The following is a 15,086-nucleotide window of genomic DNA, read 5'->3' as shown; positions in this document are numbered from 1 at the left end:
TCCACAAAATGCTGACTTTATAATATAGAAGTATTAGACAATATCTTTAACCTGGGCTTGAGGTGACTTCTGTCTATTCCAGCGGAACAAGCAGAAACCAACCCTGGATGGGACAGAAGTCTAACATACTGTATGACCCACTCATACACACAGCCACTCTCACACTTGCAATGGTCCCATTTAGATTTGCCCATTCAACTAATTTGCAGTTATGGGGGACGTAGGAAAATGCTCCATATAGATCATTACTATTACTATCATAGATTTAGCACAAAATAATTGCTAAAGGAATAATCTGCCCAAAAACGGTATTTTTTTTTTTATATGTTGCTTATATGTAATCTGTAGTGATGGCTTAGAAAAAGTTTGACTCATGGCTTTTGTGGTAAAAGGACGTAACAATGTTTCGGGTGGAATAGAGACTAATGCTCAACAATATCAAACAATATAATATCATCTATGAAAAAATCTCATGTTATGTTGTGCAATCTACATGACAAGTCATTTAATCGTATACTGTCAACATGCAAAACACATTTAACAATACTTTACCAAAAAAATGCATAAGTAACTCCAGAAATTGAAAGAAATCCACAGGTAGGACGCTGCTTCCCATAGGGTCGTACTTTTGAATTAAAGACCTCCCTCTCCCTCTAATTAATTGGTCAAAGGTTCTGTCTTCATTTCAAAAGTATGATTCAGTGTGAAGGAGCTTTCATTTGAGATGAAGAATTCCTTTTTAAATATATTTAGCTGTTACCTTTCTTTTAGGTGGCTTACATTTACATGGTGCTACGACTATTTACTGGTATATCGAAAAGGTGAGCACAGACCATTTAAGTGATTTACTGCAGTGCAAATTCTAAAGTGGGGGGAAGGAGAATTGATCTAGTAACCTTATCTAGTGTATCATGCTGCCTTTGTAATATTTACTAAAGAATAAAACAGGGAAAAAAGAGTTCTTCTGTCAGAACACAAATGCTGGGCTTGAAGGAAGTTGTCAAACTAATGTAATGAGAGAGTCTGAGACACTGGCATCCATCAAAGCAAGTAAGTGCACACTGAGGATAATTCAGCCAGCATTAAGGAATTCTCACTCGTCTCACAAGTACAGCAGGTTGTTCGATTTCTACATTATCTACAGTAAGTGCGTAGCAGAATCTGGAGGAAAACTTAAAAATAGACAGGAAGTAAATGTTGTACATTCAGAGGGGAGATTTAAGTGCATTGTGGTCTTTGCTGTGCGTCTGGTCCTGGAGGTAACATTTGGAATCAGTTGCAGTCCGTCAATAACTCTGAGCGGTGGAGTTACACAAACCACCCACCCATCCACATATCAACACTTTCAAATTCCATCTCTGCTAGCAAATTTCCCAATAATTGCTGTCTGTCTGAAAATATTTTGTTTTTAAATTGTGTTCACTTGGCACACATCCTATCAGCAATTTATGCTCTGCTTTCAACCTTCAATGGCTTGTCTTTGTCTTGCTGCCAGAACTTGTGTGCTGAGTTGCCACTTCTTTTTAAATGATCTTAATTCATTATTGAAGAAAATAACACATATTACAATAATTTATGACAGACAAATATACAAAATGAAATTAATATCTCATAAGGAAATCATGGTCTGAGTTTGGTGCACCCAGGGTTCTAAATGATGCACAAACCAATTAAAATGGAGTTCAGTTAGAACTAAACAATAATTTCTAACAATTAAATTTTGTATAAACAAATTTAAACTTAAAAGTATAGTAAAAAACTAATTGTAGTTTGTCAAATATTTTAATTTGTGAACAATTTTGCTGTTTCAGTTAAACTATGTGTGGATTGGCCTTATCACAAACTAGCATGCACTTTTATTGTAACATTTTTAAATGAAAAGCACACCAGCTTTGAATTCTGTATAGGCCATGTGTTTGTGTTCCACAGAAAAAAGTACAAAGACACCCACTCTATTGATTATTGTACGTTTATTTCTTTCAAACAACAACTATATGAAAAAAAATACAAAACCTTACTTGGTAATTTGGTCACGTCAAACGACCAGGACTACGCAATCTGTCTGACGCTGCTGATGTCTCCCCAGTAAATGAGCTCACTTGACAACACAATGGAAGCTGTGGACCCGCCAGATGAGCCTACCTGACAGAACATGTCTACTGGCAGCATTTTCCGACAAAAAATTACTTGAGCACAAAGAATTGCGACATTTTTACTTAAATACAAAGGTTTGCAACATTCTAACAAAAATTTTCAGAACATTGGCAGATCAGATAATTAGTCCTTACCTTCATGCTGTTAAATAACAAAATGTCCAATATCAATGAGTCCATAGTATCCGTGATTGAAACTTGCATTCATGAATATTCCCCTGTTGCCCATCAAGGCTGACACATTTTTCATCAGAGTCAATCAGATTGAGACCTATAGGTTTATATAAAACGCTTACACCTCATTAATGCTTATACTGTACATTCCTTATTCTTTGCATAAGGGATTCACAATAAAGCCTTACCGACAGCGGAGAATTCTAAAACCCTAACCCTAAAACAAACAGTCTTCACTTTGACTTATAAAGAACACCAAGCCACTATTTAAACAGAATTACATTAAAACAAGTTCTAGTGTGCTAATAACCTTAATTTATATTCTTATTAGCCACCTAAGACCACCTAGCCTAAGTATTGTTATACAATATTGTTAGATAAATGTAAAACCAAAACCTCAACAGAGTATATAAAGCATATACTAAAAGCTTTTACACGCATTCACTCTTTAATCTAACTTGAATGGTGATGGAAAGAACAACAACAACATTTATTTCTACAGCACATTTTCATACGCAGGATTCACTGTAGCTTAAAGGGTTTTACAAGATGTTATAGAAATAGGTACAAAAAAAAGAAAAGCATTTTAAATTAGTTAAAAATAATAATGAATACATAACAAAAAAATAAATCAATACAGATTTATATAAAAACATGTATTTAGTAAAAATGTAGCTTATACAGATATAAACAAATTTGTTGGTACCCTTTGTCCTGACTTGGCAGGAAAACCGATCACTAAGCTTTCAAAGAAAAGAACATCATACCTACTGTGAAATATGGAGGAAGCTCAGTTATGTTTCGGAGCTGCTTTGCTGTGTCTATCAAGGGGCGCCTTGAGTCAATGCAGGGAACAATGAAATCTCAAGACTGTCCAGACATACTACTCAGTGTCAGAAAGCGCTGCCTTAATCACTGGTCATGGATCCTCCAACAGGACAATGACCCAAAACACAGAGCTAAAAGCATATATTAGTTTTTTTAAAAAGTTCCATGGTGTTAGCCTGGCGCACCTCTATCGCTAAAGTATTGCAGAGTTTCAGTGCATAACAGCAATAAGCTGCATCACCACATTTTCTTAAGCTTGGCTCTTGGAATTATAAACAGACCACCATTAGAAGATCTAAGGTTTATGATGAGATGGGGGTGCACCAGCCACCCAAACCTGACACAAGCAGACACTAGGCCCAAGTTTTGGAGAACAGCACATGTTTATTATACTGTACATGGGGAAGTGCTTTTCTTTCACACATCACAGCAACACAGTACACAAGTATCAAGTACAAAGCATCACAGTATTTTGTCTTCTTTCTTCTTTCTCCTTTCTCTCTCTTTCTTTCAGTCGCCTCCAGTCCTCCTCCAATAAACGTTGTCCCCTCCCTTCCAACTCTTTGGTAGCTGGCTCCTTTTATAGAGAACCCAGAAGTGTTCCAGATGTTCTTTGATCTCCTTCCAGCAGCAATTCCTGACGTAGTGGCATTGCTGCCATAAAGGGCTCTACCTTCTCTGCAGCTGCCCCAGACAGCATCAATGAAACCCAATGGGAATACAGCGAAGTCCAATGAAGCCCTGTGGGAATCCATAACACTGCAGCAACCCAGGGGGGGCTAACTTCCTAGAGTCCCAAGGGAGATAAAGTCCTGGGCCCATTTTCTCCACTGGTCATTCCATCATATAGGCATCCCAGCTGGGCAAGGGCAACCCAGCCATCTGGCATAGGTTTTGACTTGAAATATAGGAAGGAGGGAGATTTTATAGTGCTTTATATACGACTAATGATATTTTAAAGTCGATTCTAAAGGACACAGGTAACCAATGTAACAACACCAGAACCTGTGAGAAACAGTGAATAATCATTAATCAATACGGTAAGACAATAATGTCACTTGACTGGAAAAATAGTCAGATTTTACCAAACCAGCCAGAATTATGTTCGAATTCAAAATTAACGTTTTAAAAATCTATAAAGTCACTTTTTTGTGTTTCCGTTGCCATAACACAATTGCTGGTTGTTAGGGGCGTGGCTTTTGGGGATGCTGATCTTGGTGTCATTAGCATGATGCGTTATATACTGGTATCACAGCTTTGCAGTATTTGTGATTGTGGATAAAAGAAAAACAAAGTATGGGTGCAAATTAGCCGTGTGTGTTTTTTATTATGAACTATAACTGTTCTCTGTGAGTTTTGTTTAGGATTTTAGTTTTGGCAACTGAATTCATGATTTCCCATTTCCTGATTTTGCTCTGTTTAAATATTTTCATTCATCTCCAAGTCCTTCTTTAAATCAGACTGATCACTCTGTAGCACTGGCAGTACAACACGCAATCTTTACTTTTACTTACATTAAATATTATCTGCCACTAATCTGCCCAAATACCCAATTCTGACTATTTATACATACATCAAAGCCGAACAAGTGACACTTTCTATGGATGATGCCATCACAAATTCAAAGATGGGTTCAGAATTTGTTATTGGTGGGATTTCTTGATATTTGTGTCATCACTGAAATGGAATCTGTTAGGAGTAGAGATGCTCCTAATTTTTGGATATAGTATGCCTTATTTGGGGACATAATGGTTCTGATCTCTGATGGGAGTAAACAATATTCACAAGGTTGCCTTGTGACCTTACAGGATGGACATCACCTGCTGAATGTCACTGCTACTCCTGCACAGGTAAGCAGGGTATGTGTGTCTATGAATTAGGACTCAAACATTTACTGTATTCAAAGAAAGCCTTACTTAAATTGTAAGCAGATTAAAAGTTGATGATATGAAAGTGATTAGTCGCTGACATATCCCCACTTCATGATTTGAGGTAGCAGACAGAAGAGAGGAAGAACATTTGTCAGAGGTTAGAGGAAAGAGAGTGTGTCTACCAAACATTGGTGAGAAACTGAAGGGTTATTTGGAGGTAGAAGGGTTGCCCTAAAATGGTAGGAAGGCAGCATGGTGTAAGGGTTAAAGCAATGAATTTTAATTCTGGTTCATTCCTAGAGTCTTCTTGTGCTTATGTAAACTGCAGCAAATATATGGAAACAATTACATGATATTCTACCCTGATCTATTGGATAAAGTTGACAGCCAAATGACACGTACCACAAAAAAACAGCCCACAAAGTTTGAACCTAAAATATTTCTGAAAAACATCTGGAGTAGAGATGGAATGATTGGTTTTGGTGCATTATTCATAGAAGCAGTAGTAGCATGTCAGCTTGAAGGAGCCTGTATGAGCATAGAGCTCCACAATAAAAATAACACCGTGGATTCAGCAGGTCTTCCCTTCAAAACGTACACACATGATCAAACCAGAAAAATGCAACAACTGTGCACAGGGGGCTTTCCACAAGCTTCACCTGGCTGTATTGGCTGCTGCTAAAATCATAGCAGGGCTCCATCCCTGTGCAGAGCTGCTTATTTGTGTGCCACCCTTTGTGTAGAAATGTAATTTACACCACACAGTTAAGCTTTATCTATGAGTGTGCTTGGAGTGGGGTGTACAAATGAGATAAGAAAGCATTACTATGATCCACTGTGCAGTCTAATAATAATAATAATAATAGATTTTATTTTTATAGCATCTTTCCTATGGTCAAGGCACTTCTAGTGGCTTAGATATTGATCTTTAAACCTTAGGTTGCTACTTCAATTTCCGTGTGACCTTTATCTGTAAAAAAGTATACATGTGAAAGTAATTTGTACATTTGTATATTGTGATGGATGGCTGGGGACCTTGCCCCACCAGGAGGCCTGGACAAACAGGGGACTGGGAGAGGGGCAATTCCTTCCTTCCCCAGGTTGCAAAAGGGCAGCCATCCAGAATGGTGTGGAAGCCATAGAGCTGGAAGGATCAGCCTTGTGGTGATCCATGGCCACAGCCAGGGGACGCCCGAAGGACTATGGAGCCTTGGACCACAATACCTCCGACCCACCAGAGAGGAAGGTACACCCAGAGTGCTTCCAGGTGCCCATGTAGCACTTCCGCCACATCAGGAAGTGCTGCAAGAAGGTCACCAGGGAGCACCTGGAGCACATCCGGGTGCATTATAAAAGGGGCCGCCTCACTCCATTCGATGAGCCGGAGTTGGGAGGCAGAGGACGGAAGAATAATTAAACGTGTGTTTGGACTTCTGGCTGTCTCAGTGCCTGTCTGTGTCTGGGCATCTTTTACAATATGTAATGCAGCTTGGAGAGATGAACACAAAAGAAAGGCACTATTTAAAGCAAAGGAAAAAAATACACACAATTAGTAAGAGTAGGCTGGGAGAACTTTTGACCCAGATGCCTCAGACACATTCCTTAACATGATTTGCAAGTTGTCACCTTGTTTTGTTTACGACAAATGCTGGATGCCTAAGACAAGAAATCTAGTAAAACTGTAATTGAAGAAGTGCTTGACACTTTGCTTTTGAAAGGTTCAGAGGCACCAAATAGGGCCTTGTAGTTAAAGATATTTTATATACAGTACGTGATGTCATGGCTTCTTTTCTAATAGCAGATCCCAGGTTGTGGATTTTGGCTACATATTATGATAATAATAAGTTGGACAGAACTGGTTTTCATCTGTGACTTTCTATTCTTCCTTCATAGGTGCCCCCTGCCATGGATCTTTTTGATGCTGAACCATTTCCTTCAGACCATCAAACCTCCAAGGTAGTAAGCAAGAGAATGGGGTGCTCAGGTGTTACAAAGTTAGTCCCTATTTGAGAAAGTACTGCTTAAACTACCCAGTGTTGCCGGTCTTCTTATACCTAGAACATCAGCATTTGTTGAAATATGAAAATAAAACCATAACATATTCAAATTAATTAAGTGATATTTAGTTTACAAATGCATACAGTTTGTCATTTTGTTTTTATATACTAAGTACATACATAAATTATTACAATATGGCTAATTAATTAATGAAATGTTTTGGAATATGCAATATTTTTGTTTTTCCTCTACATTGACTAAATGTACAAATGTTTTGATAATTTTAGCTGAAATCGGTTAAATATTTTTTATGCATCAAGGTGATAAAATCAGGCGGAGGAGGTGGGGTGTCCATGGTTCACTGTAGCCTGTCTTGTCCATATAGTCCTAGAGAGTAACTATGCAAAATTTGGTCCAGATTGGTCAGAGGGTTTTAGATTGTATAGAGAACAAACAGAGAGACATTCTGTTTTAAATACTATATTGATTGAAGTTTCACAGCACACACCATCATGGAGCACAAAGTGAGCAAGAAAACAGTTGACAAGTTAGACATTAGTCCTCCATGGCCAATAGAAGGGCATGGCTTCTTAATTAGTCATGTGGGGGCAGATATGATTCTCAAACGAGAACACATGTCTGGGGTGAACTCGCTAAAAAGTTCGTAGTGATAGAGGCAGAAAAGCTCTGCCCACAGGGTTTCTTACCAAATGCCTGCCAACCAAGTTCCTCGAGTCTCTGCAAACTTTAAATGTTTGGGGTTACAGTGTCCCCTTTCTACACATGCATTAGACAAAAATACAAAATACATATGGAAGACATGGAGGGAAAAAAAGAAACTCAACAGAAGACTTGACAGTGAGATACAAATAGAAAGGTAAAATTGTTGTTATGAATTCAAGGGCTTAGTACCTGTAGCTTAATGATTAATTTATATATCTTGCTGTTTTTTTGACTATTGAATTGTTATGTGGCATAACATCAGCACAAAGAGTTTATATAAACGTTGTGATATGTATATATATATATATCTATCTACTGTATATCTCTCTCTCTATATATATATATCTATATATAGAGTAAGAGATTAGACAGACAATGATAAAGAGCTGGGGCACCACCCTGTGACCCTCTATAATTGAAATGCAGAAGCACAAACAAAAACAAGCACTAATTACAAAAACGTCTTTTCAGACACAAGTTCCACACCGAACTGTTTTCAAATGGGCTGAACTTCCAGTCATATGTCCTTCACATGATCACATGATTTTTTTATGCTTATATATATATATATATATATATATATATATATATAATGTACAGGGTTAGTCAAAATTATGTTAACATTTGAATGGCAGAAACAATTTATTCACAAAACATACTTCATATGTGCAAGATGCTTTACAGGGATGTCTCAACCTGTTCGCCATCCTGTTCAACACACAAAAACCATTTAAAGCCCGGACACACATTTTGCGGGGAATAGATGATACCACAGTCCGTATTCTGTCCTTCACGTCATTGACATCATGTACTATACATGCACTCCTTCACTGTATCCCATACCCAGAAATCACAGAGTGTCAAATCAGGGGAGCGTGGAGGCCATGGCAATGGCCCACCACGACCTATCCATCGACCTGGAAAGGTGTGGTCGAGATAAAAATCATCTAGTGTTAACATAATTTTGACTCACCCTGTATTTTTCTTATATATATTTCTCTTCTGGTTCATCCTGCTTCCTGTTCAAAACCGGTCCCACCCACACGCAGCTGACATGGCATTTCTCGATTCCTATTCCTGCTCTTCCAAACCCCTTCTCCACGCTGCCTGAGGCCTCCCATACACCCCCACGCCGCTTTTCTCAATTATTATTCCTCCTTCGGACTACTGTGTTCCCCGCTCCTCTCTCATGACCCCATTGGTGTCAATACCCCGCCATATATCTAGCCTGACCGTGTGACCTTTCACTTCAGCCATGTGTGCACCTGGAACAGAAAGGTACTCTGTCGACCATTGGCATTGGTTTCGCTCCTTCGTATTTTTGTTATACTGTGATGGTTGTTTCCTAAGCTTTTGTTATACAATGAACGACAGTATCTTCTCTGTCGACAGGTTTTTGTACAACGTCATCTCTATTCCAGGATCTGGCAACTGCCTGTTCCTATCAGTGGGTTATTTCTTGACACAAAAGGTTGATGAAGGCAATGCACTCTCACTACGACATAAGGCAGTAGATTTCGTTGCATCACATTGGGACAGATTTGGAGATGTTTTTCCTGTTGTTCTTTCCAATGCAAATCGAGTTATCACAACAAGTCAGGAGTACTATCAATATATGGCAACATCTGGAGTTTATGGTGGTGAAGCTGAAATTCAAGCTCTTTCAGAGATTCTTCATGCTACCATTGTCATTTACTTCAAACACGACCCCAACATCCCGCCTTGCATTTACAATTCTGGAAATACTCTCTTCATTATCTGTCATCTGCACCAAAACACCTATTCACAACTGTGTCTTTCAAGAAGTATTTTTTTCTTCTTGATTTCTGAATTCCTTTCTCACCATTTTCCATTCCTATTCTTACACCGCCATATGCTACGGCGGGTGTCGGCTAGTATATATATATATTACAGTATGTGTTAAAACGTTGTAACTATATGCAGGAAAGACATGTTTGGCATTTCCATTTAGACAGTAATGTTAACTCACTTTAATTATTCGTTTAGATGTGCAAAGATATGTTGGGTGCTGTGCAGACTCCTACTTAATTCTACTGGAGTCATGTCAGTGCCATTAGGCACAGTTGCTGTTTCAGGTGTGCCAAGGACTAAAAATTAAATTTCCTGTGCTTCTTCTTTAACAACCTGCATAATGGCAGTTCTTTTTACCTCCTTTTAATGGGGTGTCACAGCTCACTGTTTATTCCATCCATCTATCCATTATCTTAACTTGCTTATCCACAGCAGAGTTGTGGAGCAGCTCATCAACCTCTGGGCACGAGGCACAATCAACACTTAGACAGAATGCCAGTCACACTGTTTAGTTCAACTGTATATTTTACAGTTCATCTTTTTGCGAACGTGGCTGCCATTTCTTTCAACGTCGTGTTGACTGCAGGAGTATTGACAGACGGCACATATAGCCGGTAGCAGTGCATTGTTCACTTTTACTACTAGTCCAGCGATGTCTTTGAATGCTAAAGTATAATGTGATTTGACAGGCTTTTTTTCTTTGTTTATTTTTAACTAGTATAAAGAAAACTGTTCTTTGCACACATGATGCACATAAATATGTTTATCAGAGTCCTTTTTAGTAGACTTTACAGTCATAGAGGTTTATTCATCATGATCACAGGCTTGCTGTCTGTGGTTAACAAGCACTTCATTACTTTTTGCTGTTTAAATCACCACCTCTTTTCTGAGTTCCTTCTTCATGAGGCATTGGATTGGTTTAGAAATTTCAGACTCAGTAAACCGTCTAATTGCTCCCAACCTCTTTTAATCCAAATTCACTCATGGTTGTCTCAAGATATGTGTTTTTCATGGCAGGCTCTGAGAGACTACCGTATATACTTGTGCACAAGTTGTGTCTTGAAACCTGAAAAAACTCGATCATAAAATCAAACCCCAACTTATACGCCTGTTCAAAAATACGACACTTACATTTTTTTTTACATCTTCTTGCTTCCTCCAATCTCGCACCAGTTTCTCAGACACATTGAATTTTGTTGCACCACCACAGTTACCAATTTCTTTCACCACTTCAATGACTTTTAATTTAAAACTGGCTTCATATTTTCCTCTGATCAAGTGCTCCACCGTAGATAATGGATGCTCTTACAGTAAAGGTGTATATGGGTGTGAAATACAAAAAACACAAAACAGTGCAAACGTTGCTTCGGAATAGTTTGTTTATTACTGTGTGGTCACGTAGGCACAATACATAAAAAAAAAAGGCAGTGTGCTCCGTGGTTACTCTCTCAGGTGGGTGTTAGCATAGCATAATCTCTTGGACCAAAAGCGTGTGTTTTCTGCATTCGACTTATACGACCGACATTATAAAATACCGGAAATTATACAGTAAAATCAAGTCCCGACTTATTCGCAGGAGAACTTAAACGCGAGTGTATACGGTACTTCTTGATATGTTTGATTTTAAATGACAAACACCAGAGTAACAGTACAGTTATATCCAGTAAGAGGGGTACCTTTCTGGAAATAAAGTTATTTTAGATATAGTGCTACAATTAAATACTATTACCTTCCCCCCAAGAAATGGATAAAAGGAAGCAGAACAATACCAAAAAATGCACTTAACTTGTTCAGTTTCTGAAGATAAAGTAATACAATCGAAAGGAATGCAAAAAAGAAAAATTCTGTGCAGTTCATCAGAGGTTACTTAATAATCTGTCCATTGGTAGCTTCCTATTAGCACAATTCTCAGTTATCACTGAATTTCCCATATATTATACGTTTTTCTAGAGTCCTGTATCCTAGACTCAGCCAATCAGGTGAAAGCAGATTTTACAAATAACGCGTGTATTTTTTTTTCTATTGTTATGATGTTTCTTTTCCCATGTAAATTAAAAAGTTCCTCTAGGAACTCCACATATGTTTCTAGAAGCATCTGTCCCAAGCATGGCTTAACCTCTGGGATACGAGCTTAGGTAGCTGGATTCAGATTGCGGAGTGCTGCCATCTTAGTCAGGGTAGCTTCCTTTCCTCCTATAGTGACCAATCGAGCTTCTAACTTTGAGGTCATCTTCTTTTCACGGCAGATTCTTTCTAATTCAACCTCACTACAATTGCCCCTTTCAGATCATGAATCCCAGACAAGCTCCCATACTGTAAATTTGCAGAGAGAAATTTGTGTGGACGGTGCCCCTCTCATCTAGGCATTCATAGTTTCTGGATGTAAATTCAGGAAATTGGATTCAGAGTGTAGAGTGGAGCTGTCTTAGCCAAGTGAGCTAAAGTTAAATTCTCTCCTCTGTGGAGACCAACAGTACTTCTGTATATGAGGCACAGTACCCACCGCTACACTTGCCTCTTTAAGCAGCTTCTAACCTATGAGAGTATGGAACAAACAGATCACAGAAAACATGAATAGCCATCCATCCATTATCCAACCTAACTACAGGGTCATGGGGGTCTGCTGGAGCCAATCCCAGCCAACACAGGGCGCAAGGCAGGAAACAAACCTTGGGCAGGGCGCCAGCCCACCGCAGGGCACACACACATACACACCCACACACCAAGCACACACTAGGGACAATTTAGAATCGCCAATGCACCTAACCTGCATGTCTTTGGACTGTGGGAGGAAACCGGAGTACCCGGAGGAAACTCACGCAGACATGAGGAGAACATGGAAACTCCACACAGGGAGGACCTGGGAAGCGAACCCGGGTCCACTAACTGCGAGGCAGCAGCGCTACCCACTGCGCCACCGTGCCACCCCAACATGAATATATATTGCATATATAAACATAAAGATGTGTTACTGTGTTCTCCACAATGTTTGGGACATAAAAAGTGTTGTCATTTCTACATGGTGTGACCAAAATGTATGCAAATGCCCTTAAATTAATCTGCAATATGCATGTTAATCACATCTGCATTGTTTGATTTGTAATTTTAAACTGCGGAGCAGAAGGGTAAATCAAAGACTAAAATGGGTCATTGAGCCAAACATTGTGGAGGGCACTGTATATAACAACAACAACAACATTTATTTATATAGCACATTTTCATACAAAAAGTAGCTCAAAGTGCTTTACATAATGAAGAAAAGAAAAATAACAGACAAAATACAAAATTAAAATAAGACAACATTAGTTAACATAGAAAAGGAGTAAGGTCCGATGGCCAGGGTGGACAGAAAAAACAAAAAAAAAAACTCCAGAAGGCTGGAGAAAAAAAAATAAAATCTGTAGGTGTTCCAGGCCATGAGATCGCCCAGTCCCCTCTGGGCATTCTACCTAACATAAATGAAATAGTCCTCTTTGTAGTTAGGGTTCTCACAGAGTCACTTGATGCTGATGGTCATACAGACTTCTGGCTTTTAATCCATCCATCAATGTTGGAACATCATGGTGCTTTGAGTAGATGGTGTGAAGCCACCACCAAAAGGACACCGGAAAAGGAAACAGAAGAGAGAGTAGGGGTTAATACAGATTTTGAATGAATAGTTATTATAATGAATTGGATATACAGAGTATCAGGATTAAATTACAGTGAAGTTATGAAAAGGCCATGTTAAAATAATGTGTTTCCAGCAGTTTTTTAAAGTGCTCCACTGTATTAGCCTGGTGAATTCCTACTGGCAGGCTATTCCAGATTTTAGGTGCATAACAGCAGAAGGCCGCCTCACCACTTCTTTTAAGTTTTGCTCTTGGAATTCTAAGGAGACACTCAGTTGAGGATCTGGGGTTACGATTTGGAATATAAGATGTCAGACATTCCGATATATAAGATGGGGTGAGATTATTTAAGGCTTTATAAACCAAACCATATACGCATAGAGTATATAAGGGTGGCCTGGTGGTGCACTGGCAGTGCTGCTGTCTCATAACAAGGAGTCTGAGGGATAGATAGATAGATAGATAGATAGATAGATAGATAGATAGATAGATAGATAGATAGATAGATAGATAGATAGATAGATAGATAGATAGATAGATAGATAGATAGATAGATACTTTATTAATCCCAAGGGGAAATTCACATACTCCAGCAGCAGCATACTGATAAAAAAAACAATATTAAAGAGTGATAAAAATGCAAATATAACAAACAGTAACTTTGTATAATGTTAACGTTTACCCCGCGGGGTGGAAATGAAGAGTTGCATAGTGTGGGGGAGGAACGATCTCCTCAGTGTGTCAGTGGAGCAGGACAGTAACAGCAGTCTGTCGCTGAAGCTGCTCCTCTGTCTGGAGATGACACTGTTTAGTAGATGCAGTGGATTCTCCATGATTGACAGGAGCCTGCTCAGCGCCCGTCGCTCTGCCACAGATGTTAAACTGTCCAGCTCCATGCCAACAATAGAGCCTGCCTTCCTCACCAGTTTGTCCAGGCGTGAGGCGTCTTTCTTCTTAATGCTGCCTCCCCAGCACACCGCCGCGTAGAAGAGGGCGCTCGCCACAACTGTCTGATAGAACATCTGCAGCATCTTATTGCAGAAGTTGAAGGACGCCAGCCTTCTAAGGAAGTATAGTCAGCATGGAGTTTGTGTTTATGTCTCAACATGGAGTTTGCATGTTCTCTACTTGTTTGCATGGGTTTCTTCCAGTTTCGTCCCAAAGTCTAAAGACATGCAGGTCATGTTTATATATAGCATATAGTGTGGTTATGTGTAGCTTGTTGGTCAGGCATTCAAGTATGAATTTCACAGTACTCTGACCATATGACTATTAGCAACCTTCCTCATGCTGCTGGATTTCAGTGCATGTTTTTAGCAACAGCCACACCATAAACTAAGTACATTTACTGTATATAAAATGACTATGCTGGCAGACCAGACATTTAACCAACTGCTACAAAACAGCTGTGGTCGCAGACAATAGTAATGCACTAAAGATGGATTGCTACACGTGTGAAAAGCTAGACTGTGGTCAGGTTTAATTTAACTTGGCTACCTGTATGGAATGAAAATCAACAAATGAACACATTTCATGAATTCAAGTGCCACTCACCTCACTTTCTCCCTGAATCTTTTGTTTCAGACATCACCAACTAGTGACCTCTCCCCTCTTTTCCTAAATGAAAATCCATCACTCATCATGGGGGAACAGCAAAGTCTCGATCAGTTGCTGGGCATTGTCCAGACAGGTACAGTACAGTATGTTATTGGCTTAGTGATTGGTCAGAAACAATCTCCAGACGTATATTGTATGCCATTCATTTATATGGATAAGGTTGTTCAGTGACATGCTATGACTGTCCACCACTCAATGGGTAAAGGAAAGTAAAATATTATGTAAATATGCACTTAATTTGTTCTAATGCTGATGGTAAATGAATATAACTAAAGAAATATGGAGAAAGGTGTAGTGTT

At 39.0% G+C, this 15,086-nt stretch overlaps 1 protein-coding gene across 3 annotated transcripts in view; it reads left to right on the top strand.

The window, feature by feature from the left end:
* Positions 1–15,086, top strand: part of LOC127529922 (disabled homolog 2-like) — a 63,002-nt gene that overhangs the window by 26,591 nt on the left and 21,325 nt on the right. For 2 of the 3 annotated variants that reach the window (XM_051935212.1, XM_051935211.1), the window contains exons 7-9: positions 4,964–5,005; positions 6,920–6,982; positions 14,755–14,860. In XM_051935212.1, the coding sequence (XP_051791172.1) occupies positions 4,964–5,005; positions 6,920–6,982; positions 14,755–14,860 (211 nt within the window). The remainder of the gene's footprint in view (positions 1–4,963; positions 5,006–6,919; positions 6,983–14,754; positions 14,861–15,086) is intronic. The other variant, XM_051935213.1, reaches the window with a different exon arrangement.

This window comes from Erpetoichthys calabaricus, chromosome 12, assembly GCF_900747795.2.
Source record: "Erpetoichthys calabaricus chromosome 12, fErpCal1.3, whole genome shotgun sequence".
NCBI lineage: Eukaryota > Metazoa > Chordata > Cladistia > Polypteriformes > Polypteridae > Erpetoichthys > Erpetoichthys calabaricus.
The sequence above is the reverse complement of the archived record's forward strand: the minus strand, read 5'-3'. Positions and strand labels throughout refer to the sequence as shown.